We start from the raw sequence: 22,300 nt of genomic DNA on the forward strand, positions 1-22,300 counted from the left end.
ATATATGAAAGGGGTATACAGAGAGAAAATATTACATGCATATTCGTGGATACCATGTTCCTAGTTATTTTCCTACTTTTCCTTAGTATACATACTATTACTGTCCTTCTTCTAACTACACATTAGATAGGGGAAGACAGAGAGTAAGTATTACATGGCATATTCGTGATTACCATGTTTTAACCCTTTATTACATACTGTTTTTATTGTTTTTCTTGTAACTAGATATTGTAAGGGGGGATGTTACATGTATATTCGTGATTACCATGTTTCCACTTCACCTTACATACTTTTACTGTCTTTCTGGTAACTATACATTAGATAAAGGGGAAGACAAAGTGAGAATATTACATGTATATTCGTGGTTACCATGTTCCTACCATGTGGTTACCATGTTCTGAAAAAAAAACTTAATTGTTATTGTAACTAGACATTAGATACGGGGGTATTAGATGTATATTTGTCTTTACCGCGTTCTTTTTTTCCTTACACACTATTAACATCCTTCCTGTAACTAGACATTAGATAGGGGAAGACAGAGAGAGAATATTACATGTATAATAATGATTTCCATGTTCCTACTTTTCCATACACACTTTTACCGTCCTACCTGTAACTGGACGTTAGATGTATATTTCTGATGACCATATTCCTACTTTTCTTACATACTATTAATGTTCTTTTTAAAGCTAGACATTAGATAGAGAGGAAGACAGAAACATGTATATTCGTGATTAACATGCCCTTACGTTTCTTTACATATTATCACTGCGCTTCTTGTAACTAGACATTAAAAAGAGGGAGGACATAGAGAGAATATAATATGTATATTTATGATTACCATGTTCCTTCTTTTCCTTTTTATACTATTACTTTCCTTTTTGTACCCAGATATTAGATTGGGGAGACAGGCAGAGAATATTACATGTATATTCGTGATTTCCATGTTCCTATTTTCTTAAAACTATTACTGTTCTTCTAACTACAAATTAGATAAGGGGAAGGCCAGGCGGTGGTGGAAGGGTCGCTAAGCATGACGGGTAATTTTCTCGGTCAGAAGCGCAGCGGGCTCATTTGAGCTGCTAGCGGCCGCCCCGAGCGGTCATGCCGGGAGCTCAAAATACGCATTCAAAATGGCCGCCGCTACATCGTCGCGTTCTTCTACTGCTGTTTTGATCGCCAGGAACGCGTTTACGGGCCATCTACTTATCCTCAGAAGACACCAGGTTTGTGTAGACTTTGGTCATAGTGTAATTGTTGTAGCTTAGCGATGTTAATCGGCACAACAATCGAAATGAATAGCGTAAAGGACGAACGTCACATGGGTGATCGGAAGCTACAAAAACTCTATCCCACTGCGGTACGGGGGATATTTTACAACCTCTACCACTGTGTCTCCACGTACTACTGGGTTTCGGTTGAGATAATGATGATATATGCATGTAGTTGTTGTATTTTAGATACGCACATTTTGTTGGGCTTCGTTGTGTAGTGAGGGGGAGGGGGCGAGGGGGGCGATACTTAGGCTAGTACTTTCCGTGCCTACCTTCCTTCGAGCTTCCTCCGCGAGCAATGTATGTTCGAAGAACGACACAAGCTAAGACTTCCAACTTGGAAATACTAGAATATAGATGTTGTTCACTGTGCAGTTCGTTGTGTTCCTAACCGCATGCTGTTTTGTCTTTGAGCATAATTTCTGTGATGATATTTTTATTTGTAAATTTAATATGAATGCCATTATACATTGTATATATATATACAAAGGTTGAATGCATCCACGGAGGTAAAAAAAAATCATGCATCGGAACCGTTGAACACTTCCATTCTTCTCGTTCACCACAGACTCAGTATGCAGGGCCTTTGTAAGTCCTTCCAACATCTACAGAACCTTGCACCACGATGGGGACTGCTGTAATAGCTGTCTTTGCTTCATGCTGCATGTGTCAAGGAATAATTTCTTGAGCAACCAACAGAGCTGAAATAGATAAATGTATCAACAGCTTGTGGTACCGGGTCCATACATTATACATGTATAAGGGCCCTATAATGGTATCAAAAAATATATGGAAACAACTGAGTTTGCTTTTAGCAACCCTAACCATGTGCACCTGCTCTTAATATAATATGTAATAAATAGGTCCTAGAATGTATGCATTATATTTGTGAATATATATATATATTGTTTGAATGTAGATGAGTTTAATGTGGAGACACTTCCTTTATTTTTAAGAGTACTTGAGGGTAAATGGATTGATACTAAAAAAAGGAGCATTAATCCACTCTGTATTTGATGTAATGTTGCACAACACTCTTACATGTATGCAATGATTTTAATTACATAATTCTTAGTCCTTCCATCTATTCCTACAACATTGTAAGTATTGAAAATATTATATATATGTAAATATTATATATTTTGAATGACCTCTGGCCTCCTACCATACTGATTTATTATTACTTTCTGTATACAATGCATTAGCCTAGGTTATGGATTGTAGGGTATGTGATTCGTTACTTTATTGTGTTATGTATGTATGTATTTCACAATGTGAGGCCCGACATCAGCTCAGCTGCCAGGGCTTCCACTGTATTGCACTGTATTGTTTGCAATTTAAATAAATAAATAAATATGCAATGATTTTGTTGCTGTATTATTGTCATATCTTTATACAACAATGATGTCAGTGGCTGGAAAATATGATGGAATGAACTTGATGGTGCAGTCTATGTTGTCCTTTCATCATAGGGTGGAATGCTTATTACAACTAATATTGGATATAAAATATGGGTATGGTTGGCCAGCTTAGTACATTTGATTTGCATTATAGAAGGTATGGTAAAATTTGGATCATTTGTTCGGTCGGATGGCCCCTAAACTACACGTATCTACAATTTTAGCTCCTCTATACTGGACACCACCATGCTACACAGAAGTGTCTGGGGTGACATCCTCTCAGGATTGTTGTGTAGAGATTGGATTGAATTTTGAGTGTACTATAAGAGTGTACAGACCAACAGACTACATGTATAGATTGCCTGCATGCAGAATTGTATGTGCATTTTGTACACTGTTCACATCTCCCTGTCCTCTCCCCCTCCACAAGTCCTGACCTTACCACGGTTAACCACTCCACAGTCTGTACAAAAAAAATGTACATGTATCCTATTCATTCTCTTTCTGAAATAGACTACACATTCATCATTGTAGTTGTGACCTCAAACAGTAGTATCTACTGAACATGAAATCTATATCTAGATTGAAGAGGTGAAAAATGTTGCTGTTCCTTTTGTATATCACTGTGCAATGAATAGCTTATCATTCACATACCTCAGCATTGGAATTTTTATTTTTTGACTGAAGCATAACATTGCAGGAACTGTGTTTGTAATTGAAATACTATATGCAAAATGCTGCAAGTCTCTTGATCCTTGTGCAATAAAAACGGTCTTCTCTGTAATTGTTGTGAGAAGTTTACACAAGGCACTGACTTATGTTGCAGGATATATATATATATATTTATTCTAAATGGTCAACATATTGTATGCATGCAAAAGGCTGAGAATAGAACAATACTGGAGTGAGGGAATTGGGATGCTATTGTCACACCAATTTGACCAAATATCAGAGATAGGACATGCCTATGTGTTCACTGCCATGATCACACTAGTAGTGTACATACTGAAATTACATTCTTCAGATGAATTACCATGTAACAAGAAAATGTGTGTAACTGGGGGAATGGGTATGGGATTGTAGAATTATTTGGCTCTTGACAATTCTTCCTGATGGTGACATCTGAATCCTGCATAGACTTTCCATCCCTGGCTGGGGCTGCAAACTCTGAATCTGATATGGCTCGCTTCTTGACATACAGCAGGCTAGAAAGGAAGAAGAAAGTATGATCAGGTGAACCACATACAAAAGGAAAGAGACCACAGAGAGCTGATAAAGAAATAAAAATTGCACTTTTATCATGTCCAAACTGAAGCACCCAGAACTACCTAGTACAGTACTAGTAATACTGCATAGTGCCCCAGAAATTTAGTTAGTCTTTATCATTTGATAGAAAAAAATAGTCCTGAAAAACAGTCAGCTCTATCCCAAAAAGGTAGGTACTGTAGATTATGTACTTATTCAGCATGCATCACACACATAAACATAGCATAGCAAAAATAAACTGCATTCCATATTGCTGTCTACCTGCAATTGGGATTAAAAGAAATATATATTTCAAAATTATTGTTGCAAGGGCAGCTGTTCTAGGTCGCTACATTCGGCATCTTTATATGTCAAGAACAAAAAGTCTCATGAAAGTATGTGTGGACAAATTATATTTGCACAAGAAAGGACCGACAGTTAACTCGACAGCGTTTCCCGCCCCCCTCCCCCTTCATCGTCAACAAAAATGCACACGATAGTTCGAAACCAAGCCATAACATTACAATGCATGAATTAAGTCACTAAGTAGTCCTAATCATAGTCGACAAAATCTCACGTTGTCTGTAACTGTTTCAGAAGAATCCGTACCGGAAAACTCGGCGGACGCCAATTTTTTAGCCCGACCGCCATCTTGGATTTACAACAACAAAATTTCGCTGTGTATCGTCCCGTATTTTGCCTCATAGCGGCCGAACGGTTAGGGGTTCACAGGGGTTCAGTAAAGGTTTTTGGTAGTTTAAGATACACAGTATACATTTTTCTTTACATGGCACCCACGAACCTTGTATATTTACGGCACAAATATCGGAAAAAAGCGACGTACCTGTGTTCAGCGATAGCCTGCTAGCGACGAAGGGATGTCTCCTCGACAGTTTGGTGCAATTCTGAACTTTCAAAATAATTCCATTGTAGAGAAATTCAACGAGATTCTGGGGTAGAAAAATCGCCACCTAAAGCAAAGTTTTGCAAAACCCAGCGTTCTGATTGGCCAGCGCGGTCACGTGGGAGGGATCCACCACCGCCTGGGGAAGGCAGAGAGAGAATATTGCATGTATATTCGTATATTTTACTTACATACTATTTTTTAATTGTTCGCCTTGTAACTAGACGTTAGAGGGGGCAGATAACATTACATGTGTATTTGTGATTACCATGTTTCTTCTTTTCCTTACATACTATTACTGTCCTTCTGGTAACTACGCATTAGATAAAGGGGAAGACAGAGAGAGAATATTTTATGAATATTACATGTATATTATCAACTTCCTACTTTCTCTAACATACTATTTTTAATCGTTCTTGTTACTAGACATTAGATAGGGGGAATATAAGGGACTGCATCTGTCAAAACAATGTTCTTTCTTTTCCTTACATACTTTTAATATCCTTTTTGTAATTAGACATTAAATAGAGGGAGAGATTGAGAGATTATTACCTGTATATTCGTGATTACCATGTTCCTTTTTTCCTTACATAATTTTACTGTCCTGCTGTAACTACACATTAGATTTGGGTGATGTATATTTCTGATTACCATGTTCCTACTTTTCGTCCATACTATTACTGTTCTTTTTGTAGCTAGATATAAGATAGAGGGGAAGACAGAGAGAGAATATTACATTTATCTTTTTGTTATCACCATGTTCCTTCTTTTTACTTACATACCATTACTGTCCTTCTTGTAACTAGACATTAGATAGGGAAGATAGAGAGATAATATTGCATGTATATTCGTGGTTATATAGCCTGCATATTCCTCATTACCATATTCCTACTTTTTCTTATTATTTTTTAAAATTGTTCTTCTTGTCACTAGGTATTGGATACGGGGCAGATGATATTACAGGTATATATTTGTGATTACCATGTACCTTTTTTCCTTACATAATTTTTTTTGTTCTTTTTGTAACTAGACATAAGATATTGGGGAGAATATTAGATGTATATTTGTCATAACAATGTCCCTTTTTTATTCATACTTTTACTATCCTTTTTGTAACTAGATATTAGATACGGGGAGAAAAAGAGAGAATGTTACATGTTTATATGTGATTACGATGTTGTTACTTTTTCGTACATACTGTTGCTGCCCTTCTTGTGTAACTACACATTAGATGAAGGGGAAGACTAAGAGAGAATATTACATGTACATTCGTAATTACTATGTTCCTAATTTTCCTTACATACTATTTTTTCATTGTTCTTGTAACTTGACATTATATGGGGGGATATAAGATGTATATTTATCATTACCATGTTCCTTCTTTTCCTTACATACTAATAATATTGTTGTTGTTGTTGTCACTAGACATTAGATACGGTGAGACAGAACGATAATATTACATGTATATTTCTGATTTCCATTTTCCTACTTTTCCCTACATACTATTACTGTCTTGTCTTTAACTTGACATTAGATGGGGGGGGGGTGATAGTACATGTTTAGTTGTGATTACCATGCTGCTGCTTTTCCTTACATACCATTACTGTCCTTTTTGTAATTAGATATTTAATCTAATTTTATTTCGAAGCCTTTTAGCCCTGTAGGGCTAATCTTCCAAGGCTCAAACATTAAAATTACATAATCAAATACATGGAAAATACAGTGAATACATTTAAAAAGACATAAATACATCAAAACGTCAGCAATGATCACACAAATTGAGATTAACTATTTAAAAACCACGGTGATCAAATCTGGGCTGCAAAGTTCCCACATTTCATAGAATCCGAACTGTGTTCGATCTGGGCAATTCGAATCGAACCCGCGTTCCATTTCGGGGTCACCTGCGGTCATTTACCATAAAGCGGCAAAACAAGCCCTTCTGCCTGAGTGCCTTGCAACAGATGAAAAAAACAACACTTTTCCACAGATACAAACAAGTTTCCTGGACATAAAATGTTCGCTATCATTTTTTGTGGACATGTAACATATAGCGAAGCTATTGTCGTATCATTGGGTGACCTTTAATACTGTAATGATTCTTTACATCTGTATGAATAACACAATGCACACTTTATGGCGATATGACATGTCTGCAAAACTCGTTCAAACCTAGATGCATGGAGAGTCAAACATACCCCATTTACGGCTCAAAATGACTGTAACGGTTGTGCCGAAAATCGTGTTTTAGGGATTTTTCAAAAATGGCCTAAATTTTGAATTATGGGTATTTTAGTGAGAAAAATGTAAAAAAATTCCATTTTTTCACCAATATGTTGACAAAAACTAGACTTAAAATCAGAAATTAAAAAATCCCTAAAACACGATTTTTGATCTTATTCCTAGTCGTCGAAAAATACAAAGATCGGGGATCTGGGGTAATACACGAAGCCAGGTTTGAACGAGGTATGCCTAAAAACATGATATAACGCGTGCTCGGAAACCCGAAAATAATCGTCTTTCTGAGCAAGATTTAACAAAATCAGTGATTTAACATAAAAAGCTAACATTAAAAGGATGTTAAGACGATGATTTCATTTCAATTTGACTAAACTTACCACTACATACTATTTGTTTATTTTCAAATATTTTACGGGTAGTCCAAAACAGGCCAAAATAGCGTCTTGTAACCCGATTATTTTTGGAACGCGCCTAGCAATGGGAAAGAATGCCGTAGTGACAGACCGCCGTGAACTAGAGTTTAAGTTTTATGTAACACTGTTTGCAATAGCTGTTTGGAACCTGAGTAGGTTAGTCAGGTTTCAACATGATATGGTAGATTGTTCCACAGCAATATTGCACGATACAGGAATGAACGTTTCTTACTGTTTGTCTTAGGTTCGGGTAATCTGAAGTTGTTCTGTGCAGAAGATCTGGTATTGTGAATGTGAGATACATAAACAGGTACAATGCAGTTGTATATATTCTGCGGTTCGGGACCTGTAACAATCTTTTAGAACATTACCAACGTGCGATAGAGAATCTGTGTCTCACAGTCGGCCAACCAAGACCAATATGCATCTGCCTGGTAGGTGTATCAGGAGCGCAATTTAATAACACTATACAAGCCCTATTCTGTACTACATGCAGTTTGCGCATGTTGGAGGGGGTAAGACAGATATGTATATTTTCATATATATGTATATGTATACATTCATGTATATTTTTTATTGTTCTTCTTGTAACTAGGCATTAGATAGGGGAAAGAGAATATTACCTGTATATTCGTGATAACATTGTTCTACTTTTCCTTACATACTATTTCTAAATTCTTTTTCTTGTAACTAGACATGACATGGGGGACAGATAATATTACATGTATATTCGTCATTACCATGTTCCTACTTTTCCTTACATACCGTTACTGTCCTTGTTGTAACTAGACATTAGACAGGGGGGAGACAGAGAGGATTACATGTATAATCGTGATTACCATGTACTTTTACTTACTATTTTTTTTAATTGTTCTCCTTGTAACTAGGCATTAGATGAGGGACGGATAATATTACATGTATATTCGTCATTACCATGTTCTTTCTTTTCCTTACCTTACTATTAATATCATTTTGTAACTAGACATATTAGGTAGGGGTCGACATGCAGAGAATTTATTACCTGTATAATCGTCATTACCACGTTCCTACTTTTCCTTACATACTTTTACTGTCCTGCCTGTAACTACACATTAGATTGGAGGGGGGTATTAGATGTATATTTCTGATTACCATGTTCCTACTTTTCGTCCATACTATAACTGTCCTTCTAGACATTAGATAGAAGGCATAGGGAGAATATTACATCATGCATATTCGTGATTACAATGTTCCTTCACACCATTTTTTAATTGTAACTAGACAATCTTGTAATCTTGTAAAGGTGGTCTCCACCTGTTTCTCCCTTCCCTTCCACTTGTGGCAAAGCTTGAATAAATAAATAAATAAACTAGACATTAGATAGGGGGAAGAGAATATTACCTGCATATTTGTGATTACCATGTTCCTTCTTTTCCTTACATACTATTACTGTCCTTCTTGTAACTAGTCATTTGAAAAGGGGAACATTGCCATGTTCTTATTTTTCATTACATACTATTTTTTAATTGTTCTTTTTGTAACTAGACATAAGATTTGGGGGAGAATATTAGATGAACTAGTATATTTGTCATTACCATGTTCCTTTTCCAATCATACTATTACTATCCTATTTGTAACTAGATATTAGATACGGGGAGGCAGAGAGATAATATTACATGTATATTCGTGATTTCCATTTTTCTACTTTTCCTACATACTATTACTGCACTGCCGGTAACTATACATTAGATGGGGGGGGGTATTATATGTATATTTGTGATTAACATTTTGCTATTTTTCCTTACATAGTATTACTGCACTGCCGGTAACTATACATTAGATGGGGGTATTATATGTATATTTGTGATTAACATTTTGCTATTTTTCCTTACATAGTATTACTGTCCTGCCTGTAACTATACATTAGATGGGTGGGGATATTACATGTATATTTGTAATTGCCATGTGGCCCCTTTCCTTATACTATTATTGTCCTGATGGTGGTGAGAATATTACATGTTTATCCGTCATTACCATGTCCCTTCTTTTCCTTACATACTATTATCATATAGCCAGATAGTGTTGACCAATCAGAGGTCCCCATTTGCTATTTGTTATGACACCATAACACACCCGTCGGTCATTAAAATCCCGTAAACACTTGAACCAATCAGCGTCGACCGATATGACCGCCGATGACGTCATAGCGAACACGTTATGTTCGACGTCGACTTTTATCAGATCGAACATGGTAAGGGTGGAACATCGGGTTACAGAACAAACTTAGTCTAAGGACATTTTTAACATTGCCTGCATGTCATTTAGCGGAGAAAGCACGACTTACTGTACGGGATAATTACGCACACTAGTAAACAAGGCAAATTATGGCACCGGCGCGTAGATCTTTACATATAGACTTCAAAAATTTTTATCAAAGCTCGTAAGACTTGCTTATGTTGCGCTCAGAATTTAGCAGATGGATGCGTACTTTGTAACTTGTTTGTAAAATTGTAATTATAAGTGCTGTGACGCCGTCTTGGTTGATATTGTCCGCACGCTTGGGAATTTAGTAGTCTCATTGCCTTCGACTGAAGGCTATGCCTTCGGAGAAGGTTATGAAATCGGGTTTGCACTGTTTGGCAGATTAGGCACGATAACTCTTGAAGGCAAGGTCCGAGGTTCACGATTTTTGGCAGGCAGGTTGATTTAGAGGTGGCCATTGTCCAGGCAAAAAATGGGATTCGTGGGGGGTTCCTAAGTCACTGTAGTTGACCTTGGTTTTTGGTGTTTTTCCTTGTCATCAAGATATCTCGAGAATCCTTAAATGGATGTTCATTATTTTTAGTGGGCAAGTTACCGTTGAAAATGCCGAGGTCAAGTTCAAAGATGGGCCCCGTGGGGGTTTCTATGTCACTGCAGTTGACCTTTGTTTTTTGTGTTTTTTCTTGTCATCAAGATAACTCGAGAATCTTTAAATGGATGTTCATGTTTTTTAGTTGGCAAGTTACCATTGACAATACCAAGGTCAAGTTCGGATATGGGCTTCGTGGGGGGTCCCCACGTCATTGAATTAGAAAGTACTGCAGCGAAACTTCTGGTTTTTAAATCTCGTGATATGAACGTGCTAGGGTCATGATTTTTAGATGGTAGGTAGCTCTTGTGCTCAGAAAGAAGTGCCGTAAGTTTGGGCCCCGTAGCAGCTTGTTTGGGAAATACAGAGGCATTTGTTTGAAAATGTTTGAAGTAGGATAGCTCAAGAACCGGTTGACGGATTGTTGTTATTTTTGGTATCTCGGTAGCTTAAGTGATGCTTGACCTAATTTGCAGAATATTTTGCTAATGACGATTCAGTTACATAATTAAAGACAGAAGTCTATATATTTGCTGGGTTCTGTGATTAAACAATTAAAATGGTGGCATATGTAATCAAGAGGAAAAAAATTTCATTATGTAAATTGTGAGTAATTAATAGAGAAATCTATATGTCATGCGTAGTCTGTGTGTTGATATAATAGAACAATTTTTATTCCCTTTATAAGTATAGGCAAAGGTTTTGTCCTTGTATATAGGACAGTGTAGTCAGGGTTAAGTAGGTTATGGTAACAAAATGACAGCAAGGGTTTAGAGTTGTTTGTTGAAATAATAGTAATCCTGAAGTGTTCTTTTAAGAAGCGAAGCTACCCTGGAAAAAGCAAGGTAGTAATGTATATTACAAATAGGTATAATGAAAAGTGTTTGAAAGAACATAACAAGTGCCTGTTAAACTTTTTGTAATTAGTGGACCATTAGACAGCATTCGAAGTGCACGGTTTTTACTATATGGTAAGTTTAACATGACTAGTTATGCGTTTAGTTTTAAAAGTTGTACGGTAGTTGAGCCACTTTAAAGAAGTATTTGTCGTCTGGTTTGTTTTTAGCACAAAACTAGATAGGAAGGTCTCTGTTCATTCTATGTAGTAGGTATAGATAGTGTGAACTAGATTCAGGTAAAAACAACACTGGCAGCGTGTAGAGTTTGTTGAAACAACAGCACCCGTGAAGTGTCCTTATAACAAAAGTCTTAATATATTTGTTCAGGCAACAGGCCTGACAAGTTAGTACTGTATATCAAAATAGATGCTAGTTATGACACTTTCTTGGGCGCTTTTAAAATCATATCCAGTTGGTTATAAGTAACTGTTATTTTGCATATCTTATTACTTGGATGTTTAACCATTACCACCACATTCTGTGTGATTTCTATATGCTTGTCAGTGAATTCACCAATGATTACATTAGTTGCTTTAGAATAAGAAGGGTTTTGGCCCCTGACTCACTAAAACATTACCTCTTTGTTTCACAAACCACCAGCCTTTTAGCCTGACTCTTTCATCAGATCGCTTAAAGAAACTATGGGTTGTTTTTAAGGGCAAAGGGCAGATCCACGTGACACATCTGGTACACTGACTGTCTATCACATGGGCACCGTTCAATATAACATCGGGGGTGGGTGGGGTGGTAATGCACACATGTCTGTGAATAATATAACATCCATATCATGGTACTATATTGTGCAAGGCATTCATTAAGATGACACATAAAATACGGGGCAAGTATTCGGTTTCCAATTACACAAAAGCAAGTTGAAGTGGTGGAAAAGTTACATAGTCAGCAAGTAAAACAGGCCCTCAGCACTACATTAATTTCCATATGAGAACAGACTGAGGGCTTAATTGTCAACTTCATATGTAACCTCGTGAAGAATTTATCAATTCTTTCAATTATGTCCTGCAGGCCCAATTGTAACCTCAGTCCTGAAGTTCCAGTCCTTACCCTTGAATCCCCTTAAGTCCGGGTCTGCCTAAATACCTCAACCGACCTCAACCGACAGCGTAATGGGTTAATATGCAGTATACATGGGCCAACAACCTTTTCCAACGCTCTGGATACATTGTCTATGCTTGTATGAATGAAAGTTGAAAGCATGAAGGAAGAGATCGACATGCAACTATTGAAATAAATGATCTGTCTAGCCACCCCCACCCCCGAATGGGGTCAATGGAGGTCAAGCCGGTAGGCGTACGTGCTTAGCAGCTTGGATGTCAGACTGGAAAACACTCTGTATATAGCTATTATGAGTTGGTTATGATAGTATTTGTGCTTTATAAACCATCATTTTTGCGTTCTGTTGCCTGTATAAAGCAAAATGTGTCCAGAGATTCCCCATGCAGGCCCAACGATGAATAACTTTTAAAAACTGGTAAATACGTCAGAGTTACAGTTTTTGTTCCATTCATACAAGCATAGACAATGTATCCAGAGCGTTGGAAAAGGTTGTTAGCCCATGTATACTGCATATTAACCCATTACGCGGTCGGTTGAGGCCGTTTGAGGTAACGGTTGAGGTATTTAGGCATACCGTTAAGTCCTGCAGTCCCGGTCCTATTTATGTTTCAGTCCTGCAGTCCCGGGTGCTATTTATCACTGTACTAACTTATAAATATCATCAATAACAACAATAAACATCTACACAAAAATACTACCATATACAAACAAAAACACCCACCTAAACAATATCACACAGTCGAAGGCATGAGTCCTACGAACTCTAGTTGTTTCTGATATTGTCTCCTTGCAGCACAAGATGAACACTTTGCTGTTTTTTTAATTTACGGAGAAACTCCTAAATCGTAGTACTCTAGTATGTATGTTTTGTAAATACCCGTAACGACGCCTCACATGTCAATATAACTGAGGTAACTGTGGTATGGTATATTTACACACTGCATTTTGTGAATAAAATGGCGACACACACATTCTGTATGATAAATGTTTTATTTCCGGAAGAATATTTACTGTAGTGTTTTGCTTGTCCCTGATTGAATCACTAGTATATATTATATGCGTGTCCTGGTCAAGAAAGGAACCGTGATTGTGAGTGTACCATAACGAGCATGTAGTGGTGGCAGGGCAGAAATGGGCAATTACATGAAATAGTTGCGGTGGATCTTGACCGCTAAAGTCACTAAAATTTGTGGATCGTTAAAAATTATGATTTACAGTGCTCATTTTGCAAATAAATAGCAGCTTGAAGGAAGGAAAGGCGGATGAAAAAAAAAATTGCATAGGCTATATGATGATAAAATTAATGCCCCGCCTTATCCTCGGTGTATACGTTGAGATAATCCCTGGTCTCGCTACGCTCACTTGGTGGTTTATTCGGTGGTTATCACACCTGACCAGGGATTATCTCACCATATACACCGAGGATAAGGCGGTGCATTAATGTTTCATTACTGTCCATCTTGTAACTAAGCACTAGGTAGGGGAAAAGAAAGAGAGAGAATATTACATGTATATTCGTCATTACCATGTTCCTTCTCTTCCTTTTATAGTATTACTATTTTTCTTGTTACTACATATTCGATCGGGGGCGACAGGGAGAGAAAATTACATGTATATTTTTGATTACCATGTTCTTACTTTTCCTTACATACTGTTATTGTCTAGCCTGTGACTATATATTAGATTGGGGGGGGGGGTATTACATGTATATCCTTGAGTGATTTCCATGTTCCTACTTTTCTTACATGCCGTTGCTGTTCTTCTTGTAACTAGACATTAGATATAGAATAGTAGCATGTATATTCGTTATAAAAATGTTCCTACTTTTCTTTACATACTATTACTGTCCTGCCTATAACTAGACATTAGATAGGGGAGGCAGAGATAATACTTACATTACTTGTGATTACCATGTTCGTACTTTTCTTACATACTATTACTGTTATTCTTGTAACTGGGAATTAGATATGGGGGGAATATTACATGTATATTTTAATTACCATGTTCCCACTTTTCCTTACATACTATTACTGTTCTTCTTGTAACTTGATATGAGAGAGGGGGAATATTACATGTATATTCGTAATTACCATGTTTCTATTTTTTCTCACATACTATTACTGTCCAGCCTGTAATTACACATTATAGAGGGGCTGGGGGGATATTACAATGGTTATCAGGCCTTAACCTCAAAAGTTATTAGAATAACTGACCACTTTTTTCATCCTATCATTATATACATGTAGGCACTGACAGTAGTTTAAGACTTGCTTTATTTTATCTACTAAAACTTATTGAAGATTATGTTTGATAATTCTTTTTAAAATGCAGCAAAAACAATCAAAGATATCTAAATGAAATTTAAACGGAAAAATCAAAATTGTTGACATCCCCACTGAAATTGGAACTGTTTCAATGTCACATGGTCACCGCAGATGATTGCTTAGAGGGTCCGTTTTTCTGCCCACCCCATCTTGTTTTACATAAGACAGAATGTGAGAGGCTTGTTTGCAATGGAAGTACTTTATAAAGGAATTTCTGTTAAATATATGGTGAGTAACCCCTGGTCAGATGAGATAACCTCCTGATATACCACCTCGTTCGCTACGCTCACTTGGTGGTTTATTTGATAGTTATCGCACCTGACCAGGGATTACTCAACATATACACCTCGGGGTGAGGCATTAGCCCTTTATTACTGCCTTGACCTTACATCTGTCCTAATATCATTATAGAAGGCCGAAAATCGACTAGAAACGAGACGAACCATGAACAATAAAGTTGGAACCAACAATGAAGAGACACCGGAAGTCACAGACAGGTGAGTTACTGAGATTTACTTCCTTTTCTGCGAACTAACAAAGTTAGACAATTAGCCAATCTCGTTAATATAGATCTTTAGCGCATTACTAGTGCCTCGATGAAGGTTAGACATCCAGGTAATACGATACGCCAAAAAACAGTTACTCAAGCAACTGGATATGATTTAGGAAACGGTCAGATGTTTCAGGTAGTATCTACTAGCTTTCGTAAGTGACTAAGAGACCAGAGGAGAAATACAGGTTTATAAGCCCAAACTATTGATTGATATTCAAATAAGTTGAAGACTTTTTTTTTTAAGTCGAAAAGGTAACAACGTCGCAATGACTTTTTTCTACAGTACGTACGAAGACCAGCTGCAGGAGGGCTGCAGGGCCCTGCAGACAGGATACCTAAACACTGCAGAACAGCACTTTGCAGCAGCCATCAAGGCCGTCCATATTAAAGGTAAACGTTTCCGTGTACATGTCATAATTTGGCAGCTTCAGGAATTTTTACAGCTAATTTAGTAAAGCCAATTTAAAAAAAAACCGCACGATTGTCGGTTTATGTAACACGAACTGTTTCAACTAACATTTAATTGAAGATAAAAAAATGATTGTGGGAATAAAAAAAAGTGAGTTGCGATGATCGTTTTGTATATATTTTCATGCAGGTCAACACTTCGAAGAGGTAGAGCCCCTCTGCAAGTTAAGCGATGTTTATCTGAAGAGAGGAGAGAAGTCAAAAGACGGAAATGACTTCACCAAGGCTGCAGCACTCAGTAACGCAGCACTGGTGAGAGCTAAGACAGAAGGCAAAGAGGGTATTAAGCAAACTGTCCAGGCTATTACTCAATCATTTGTTAAGTATGTCTTGAGTATTGAACAAATTGTACCCCTCGATGACATAGAGAAACACAAATCGATGTTATCAGAATGTCGCTGCTATGTAATAGAAGAGATCAACAGAATTGAGAAACAGATAGATCCTTACAGCCTTGACGATAACGACCCGAGAATGAAGAAAGTAGAGAAGAAGAGAGTAGAGGCAATCAAAGCTCTGTTTGACACCATTGTTCATCAGCGTAGAACATTCATAGCTGGCCTGGTAGATGAGTGTATAGAGGTAATGGGTCCCCCTCCCTGTAAGTACGCAATGGTAGGACTGGGTTCACATGCCACAGGGCTAGTAACGCCATACTCCGATCTGGAGTTTGCTATTTTGATAGAAAAGGAAACAGGGGAAAGTGTGACATACTTTTATAATCTCACCCATTATCTTCATCTAAAAGTGATCAATCTAGGAGAAACCATTCTCCCAGCCATGGCCATCAAGTCTCTCAACGATTTTGAGTCAGATAACAAGCTGGAGGACAGCTGGTTCTACGACTCTGTAACACCGCGTGGTTTTTCGTTCGATGGAGCCATGCCACACGCATGTAAAACCCCAATAGGCAGAGGCAAAAACTCCCTCCTTATTCGCACACCAAGTGACATGGCCAAGATTATAGAAGATGACGTTAAGCTCTATCTAAAGAAAGGCTACCACTTAGCGAGTGTCTTGGGAAATGTCTCATTGATCACTGGAGAGCAAGACTTGGTGGATGAATACACCACTGCTTGGAATCGGCAAATGAAGCAAAATGGAAGTGAAATTGCCAGGCTTCTTGCAATCACCACGTTGGAGGAGAACACTAAAACATTTGAAACTAAGGAGCTGAGTGCCAAGCTGTTGGATGTGAAGAAACAAATCTACCGCTTTTCAAGCCTTGCAGTTACTTCGTGGGCATTACTTTGTGACATACAGCCGACAACAATCTGGGAGACTATCCAGAAGATGTACGAGAAAGGAGTCATCAGTGATGAGAATTCGCATCACTTGATGGTGCTGGTCAGCATCTCGGCAGAACTGAGGTTGCGGACATACATGAATAACCGTGGTCAAGTTGAAAATATGTCAGTTCTGTCGTCAATATCTGTCAATGATGACATTGAGGTAAAAACAAAGAACGTATTTTGCATTCCTGATATAAATCAGCTCATGAGATACTACTATACGGAAATGCCTTTAAAGGACCATGTGTCGCAACTTAGCAACGGCCGTACTTTAAAAGAGCCCTCGATACTATTCGACAACTCCTCTCTACTACAAGCCGAAGTATATGGAAGTATGTGTCACTACAAACAATCAAAGACATGCTTTGATCAGGCACTCCAACAAATGCTACTTAAGCATGGGAAGGATGCACACCATCCTTGCATCGCCTTGTTACATAACAAGTTGGGTTACGTCTTGCAAAATATCGGTGAGACTAAGACTGCCGTCAGCCATCATGAAAAATCACTACAGATGTTACGGAGTACCTATGGTGAGGACACTGCACATCCTGACATCGCCACGTCACTTATCAGTTTAGGTACCGCATGGAGGGACCTTGGTGATCACAAAACCGCCATTAGCTATCATGAACAGGCACTAAAGATGACGTGGGACATCCATGGGCAGGACATCGCATATCCCGACATCGCCTGCTATTCACTTATCAATTTGGGTGCTGCCTGGAGGGACCTTGGCGATTACAAAAAGGCCGTCAGCTATCATGAACAAGCACTGATGATGAGATTGAAACAGGCGAAGAAGCAGAAGAGCGCAAAGCATCCTGACTCCACCTTGCAAAACATCGGTGACACTATAAATGGAGTCAGCAGTCATGAAACGTTACTGGAGATGTTACGGGATACCTACGGTGAGAAAATCGCACGTCCTGACATCGCCTCGTTACTTAACAACTTGGGTAATTGCTGGTGTGACCTTGGTAACTACAACAAGGCCATCGGCTATCATAAGCAGTCACTAAAGCTTAAGCAGATTATTTATGGTGAGGGCATCGCACATCCTGACATCGCCAACTCACTTAACAGCTTGGGTGCCGCCTGGAATTTTCTTGGTGATCACAAATGCAGAACAAAGGGCGTCAGCTATGTTGAAATGTCACTACAAATGCAGCGAATTTTCCACGGCGAGGGCGTCGCTCATCCTAAAGTGGCCGCGTCCCTTAACAACTTGGGTGGCGCATGGAGGGACCTTGGTCATCACAGAAAGGCTGTCAGTTTTTATGAACAGGCACTAAATATGCAGCAGAGTGTCTATGGTAAGATGATCGCACATCCTGACATCGCCATTTCACTTAACAACTTGGGTGACATCTGTAGTGACCTTGGTGATGACAGAAAGGCGCTCAGATATCACCAACAAGCATTAGAGATGAGGCGGGATATCTATGGTGAGGGTAAACCACATCCTGACATCGCCTTGTCACTAAGTAACTTAGGTAACGCCTGGAGAAAACTTGGTGATCCCAGAAAGGCCTTTAGCTATTTCAAACAGTCATTCAAGATAAGGCAGAGTGTCTATGGTAAGGGTGTCGCACATCCTGCCGTCGCAAAAGCAATTATCACCTTGGGTGTGACCTGCAGTGACCTTGGTGATCACAGAAAGGCTATCAGCTATTTTGAACAGGCACTTAAGATGCAGCTGAGTATCTATGGTGCGGGCATGGAACATCCTGACATCGCAACATCACTTAACAACTTGGGTGCTTCCTGGAGTTACCTTGGTGATTACAAAAAGGCACTTTCTCTTTATCAAGAAGCATTAGAGATGAAACAGCATGTCTTTGGTGAAGGTAATCCTCATTCTGACATTGCCGCGTCACTTAACAACCTAGGTAACGTCTGTGGGAGCCTCGGCGATCACATTAAGTCTATTAGCTATCATGAACAGGCACTAGCGATGTGGTGGAATATCTATGGTAAAGGCAATCCGCACCCTGACATCGCCAAGTGTTTGGGGAATTTGGGTTCCGCCTGGATGGACTTTGGTGATCAAAGAAAGGCCATCGGATACTATGAACAGGACCTACATATGATGTGGAGAATCCATGGTGAGAACAAGGCACATCCGGACATCGCAGATTCACTCCACAACTTGGGTTCCGCCCTGGGAACATTAGGTAATCACAGAGAGGCCGTCAGGTACTTTGAACAGGCACTACAGATGAAGCGGAAGCTCTATGGTGATGACACTGCTCATCCTAAAATCGCCTCATCACTTAACAACCTGGGTGGTGCCTGGGCCAAGCTTGGTGATGTTAGAAAGGCCGTCAGTTATAATGAACAGGCACTACAAATGATGCGGTCTGTCTATGGTGAGGGCATCTCTCACCCTGACATCGCCAACTCATGTCAAATTATGGGTGAAACTTTGTTAACTTTAGGTGATAACAAAAAGGCTGTCGGATATTTAGAACAATCACTAGAGAACTGGAGGAGTATCTACGGCGAGATTACTGCGCATCCTGACACCGCCAGGGTACTAGTTTTGTTGGGTGCCGTTTGGAGTAACCTTGATGATCGCAGAAAGAGCAACAACTATTACATACAGGCACTAGAGATGCAGCGGAGTATCTGCAGTAAGGGAACCGTGCAACCTGGCATGGCTACGTCATTGGACAACATGTGTGCTACTTTGGAAATCTTAGGGCATTACAAAGAAGCCGTCAGCTATCGTGAGCAGTCACTAGAGATGAAGCAGAAAATCTATGGCAAGAAAACTGCACATCCTGACATCGCCAAATCACTTAACAGCTTGGGTAACGCATGGAGTAAACTGGGCGACCACAAAAAGGCCGTCAGCTATCACGAACAGTCACTAGAGATGAGGCGTAGTATCTATAGTGATGTAAGCGCACATCCTGACATCGCCAACTCACTTCACGAATTGGGTAACACTTGGAATAACATTGGTGATTACAGAAAGGCCGTTGGCTATCATGAGCAGTCACTAAAGATGAGGCGGAGTATCTATAGTGATGACATCGCACATCCTGACATCGCTGAGTCACTTAACGACTTGGGTGCCACATGGGACATGTTAGGTGATCACATAAAGGCCGTCAGGTTTTATGAACAGTCACTACAGATGGGGAGGAGGATTTATGGTGAGGAAGTCGCGCATTCTGACATCGCCCAATCACTTAACAACTTGGGTAAGGCCTGGAGGAGCCTTGGCGATCACAAGAAGGCAATAAGATACTTTGAACATGTACTAGAGATGAGGCGAAGTATCTTCAGAGGAGACATCGCGCATCTTTACATAGCCGAAACACTTAACTTCTTGGGTGCCTCTTGGGGAATGTTAGATGATGACAGGAAAGCCGCCAGCTATTTCGAGCAATCACTAGAGATAACACGGAGTTATTACGGTGAGGACACCGCAAATCCTCACATCTACTCATGTCTCCAAAACTTGGGTATCACCTGGAGTTCACTTGGTGATGACAGAAAGGCCGCCTCCTACTATGATGAGGCTGAACGGATCATGCAGATGATGGATACGGGGATTAGTTCCTGGCGTGTCGCTGTAAAAAAATGATTTTAAAATTGTTCAATAGCTTCACAGAGAACATCTCATGGAAGCAGTTAGTTATACAACTTTTTCCACTGGTATAACCATCTTAATTACATTGTTGTTCAAACTGTTCCAACACAAAAAATAAACTCAACACAAATTTTCGTCAAGCTTCGTCAGATGAATGATGCACTCGCTGACTCTCCAGAAGTCGGAAACGTGATGACGTCAGGAAAGGATCAAACGTAGCGGTAAGACGGAATCTACCACCGTCGCGGTTCAGAAAGTAGTCCATCTCCGTAACCAAAATGTGCACCACAGGACCCCGAAAGAACAGACGTGTGGGGTTATATATCACATTCGGTGCTCAGAACAAAACATCAGAAGACCCTGCACATGAACATACATAGGGGAAACTAAATGGTACCTCAAGGCTAGATTCTCTAAACACAGGCATCCCCCTCCCAGTACGTGAATTGTCGCAACACTTACATATCATGTCACCCGGACACACAATTACGCTTGACAAGGTGCAAATTTGACTAAAGCATAACGCAGGAAAATAAAAACACCTTACCCCGGCCCAGTGGAAAGGGAATTCTGAATGCTTTATTTGAAAAATTCCTTTCGTTTCTGTTAAATCAAAAGAAACTAAGGGGCTACAGATGACAGTTTCACATTAAGAAAATTTCGTACCATAAGATGCAATAACAATTACTATCCTTTGCGCATAAGTTCTTTTTTTCTTACAATTTCTTAATTGTTTATCTAGATAATTGATAATCAGACTTAAACAATAACACGTATTATCGAACTGCTGTCGGATGATAAAACTTAGATGCGATATATAGTGCAATAGATCTGAAGTATTAATTACTTTTATTATGTATGGTCTATACGTTAATGTAGACTAAATAAGTCCAGTATACCATGACGATAATGTACACCTTCGTCAACTTAAAATAAATGTGACAACGTAATTTCTGTAATAGTATATGTGCTCAGTTTTATATATTCACAAATGATAAGCAGTATATTGAGTATGAATTGTAAGCGGCAAACATATTTAGTACCTCTTATGGTAAAATCATTTTATTAAAGGACATAAACTTTCAAATCTGTGTTTTGTTTTGCTCTGTCACCCGACCGCTTTTTCGATACGAAGACCACATTTCTGAGAAAACCAGGTTCTATCAGTCCCCGGTATGTTTTTGTTTTGTTTTCAGTTTAACTGCATTTGCTCGAAATACCGTACCTTACTGTATGAATAAATAAATAGACATTGCTGATAATTATCGAAATATAATATTGACTCACTGAAAAAAATTGATAACTTCATTGTATCGTGTCTCCTATTTTATAGTTCCTTTAATATTGTGATATTTTAGGTAGATCGAAACAGCACGTCGGCTGAACGCACTGCACCTGCATGAAACTCGTAATGTATTGTACATAGCACTTTGCACCCCATTCGATCACCTTCCACGATAACTATCGTAGAAAGGGGACCACCATCCATCGATACATATCGGGGCAGAGGACTACGCTCGTCCTACAGCGTACACCTTCCACGATAGCACAGCGAGTCTGAGGGAAGGTTCTATGCTGGTGGGGTCACCGTCCAGTACAGCAATGCATGCTGGAGTGACGAAAGGTCGTCAGATTTTCCAATATGGCGGCTTTCATGTCCACCTGATACACAATATTACGGTTTATAGTGGGGCCAAATTTGAACGGCGGGACAAGGCTCCTCGCGCAGTTATATGTATAATCAGGTGTGCGACCCTGACCTAGGGTCACGTATTAATC

The 22,300-nt window shown here is 39.0% G+C and overlaps 1 protein-coding gene across 2 annotated transcripts in view; it reads left to right on the forward strand.

Moving 5' to 3' along the window:
• The window catches only part of LOC109468264 (tetratricopeptide repeat protein 28-like), a 28,279-nt gene extending 6,486 nt beyond the window's left edge, over nucleotides 1-21,793 (forward strand). For both annotated transcript variants that reach the window (XM_019766522.1, XM_019766521.1), the window contains exons 2-4: nucleotides 15,016-15,101; nucleotides 15,441-15,547; nucleotides 15,756-21,793. In XM_019766522.1, coding sequence (XP_019622081.1) covers nucleotides 15,049-15,101; nucleotides 15,441-15,547; nucleotides 15,756-20,515 — 4,920 coding nt within the window. In that variant the 5' untranslated portion in view covers nucleotides 15,016-15,048 and the 3' untranslated portion in view covers nucleotides 20,516-21,793. The remainder of the gene's footprint in view (nucleotides 1-15,015; nucleotides 15,102-15,440; nucleotides 15,548-15,755) is intronic.
• Nucleotides 21,794-22,300: the final 507 nt, after the last annotated feature.

This window comes from Branchiostoma belcheri, unplaced genomic scaffold (genome assembly GCF_001625305.1).
Source record: "Branchiostoma belcheri isolate BF01 breed outbred unplaced genomic scaffold, Haploidv18h27 scaffold197, whole genome shotgun sequence".
Lineage (NCBI taxonomy): Eukaryota > Metazoa > Chordata > Leptocardii > Amphioxiformes > Branchiostomatidae > Branchiostoma > Branchiostoma belcheri.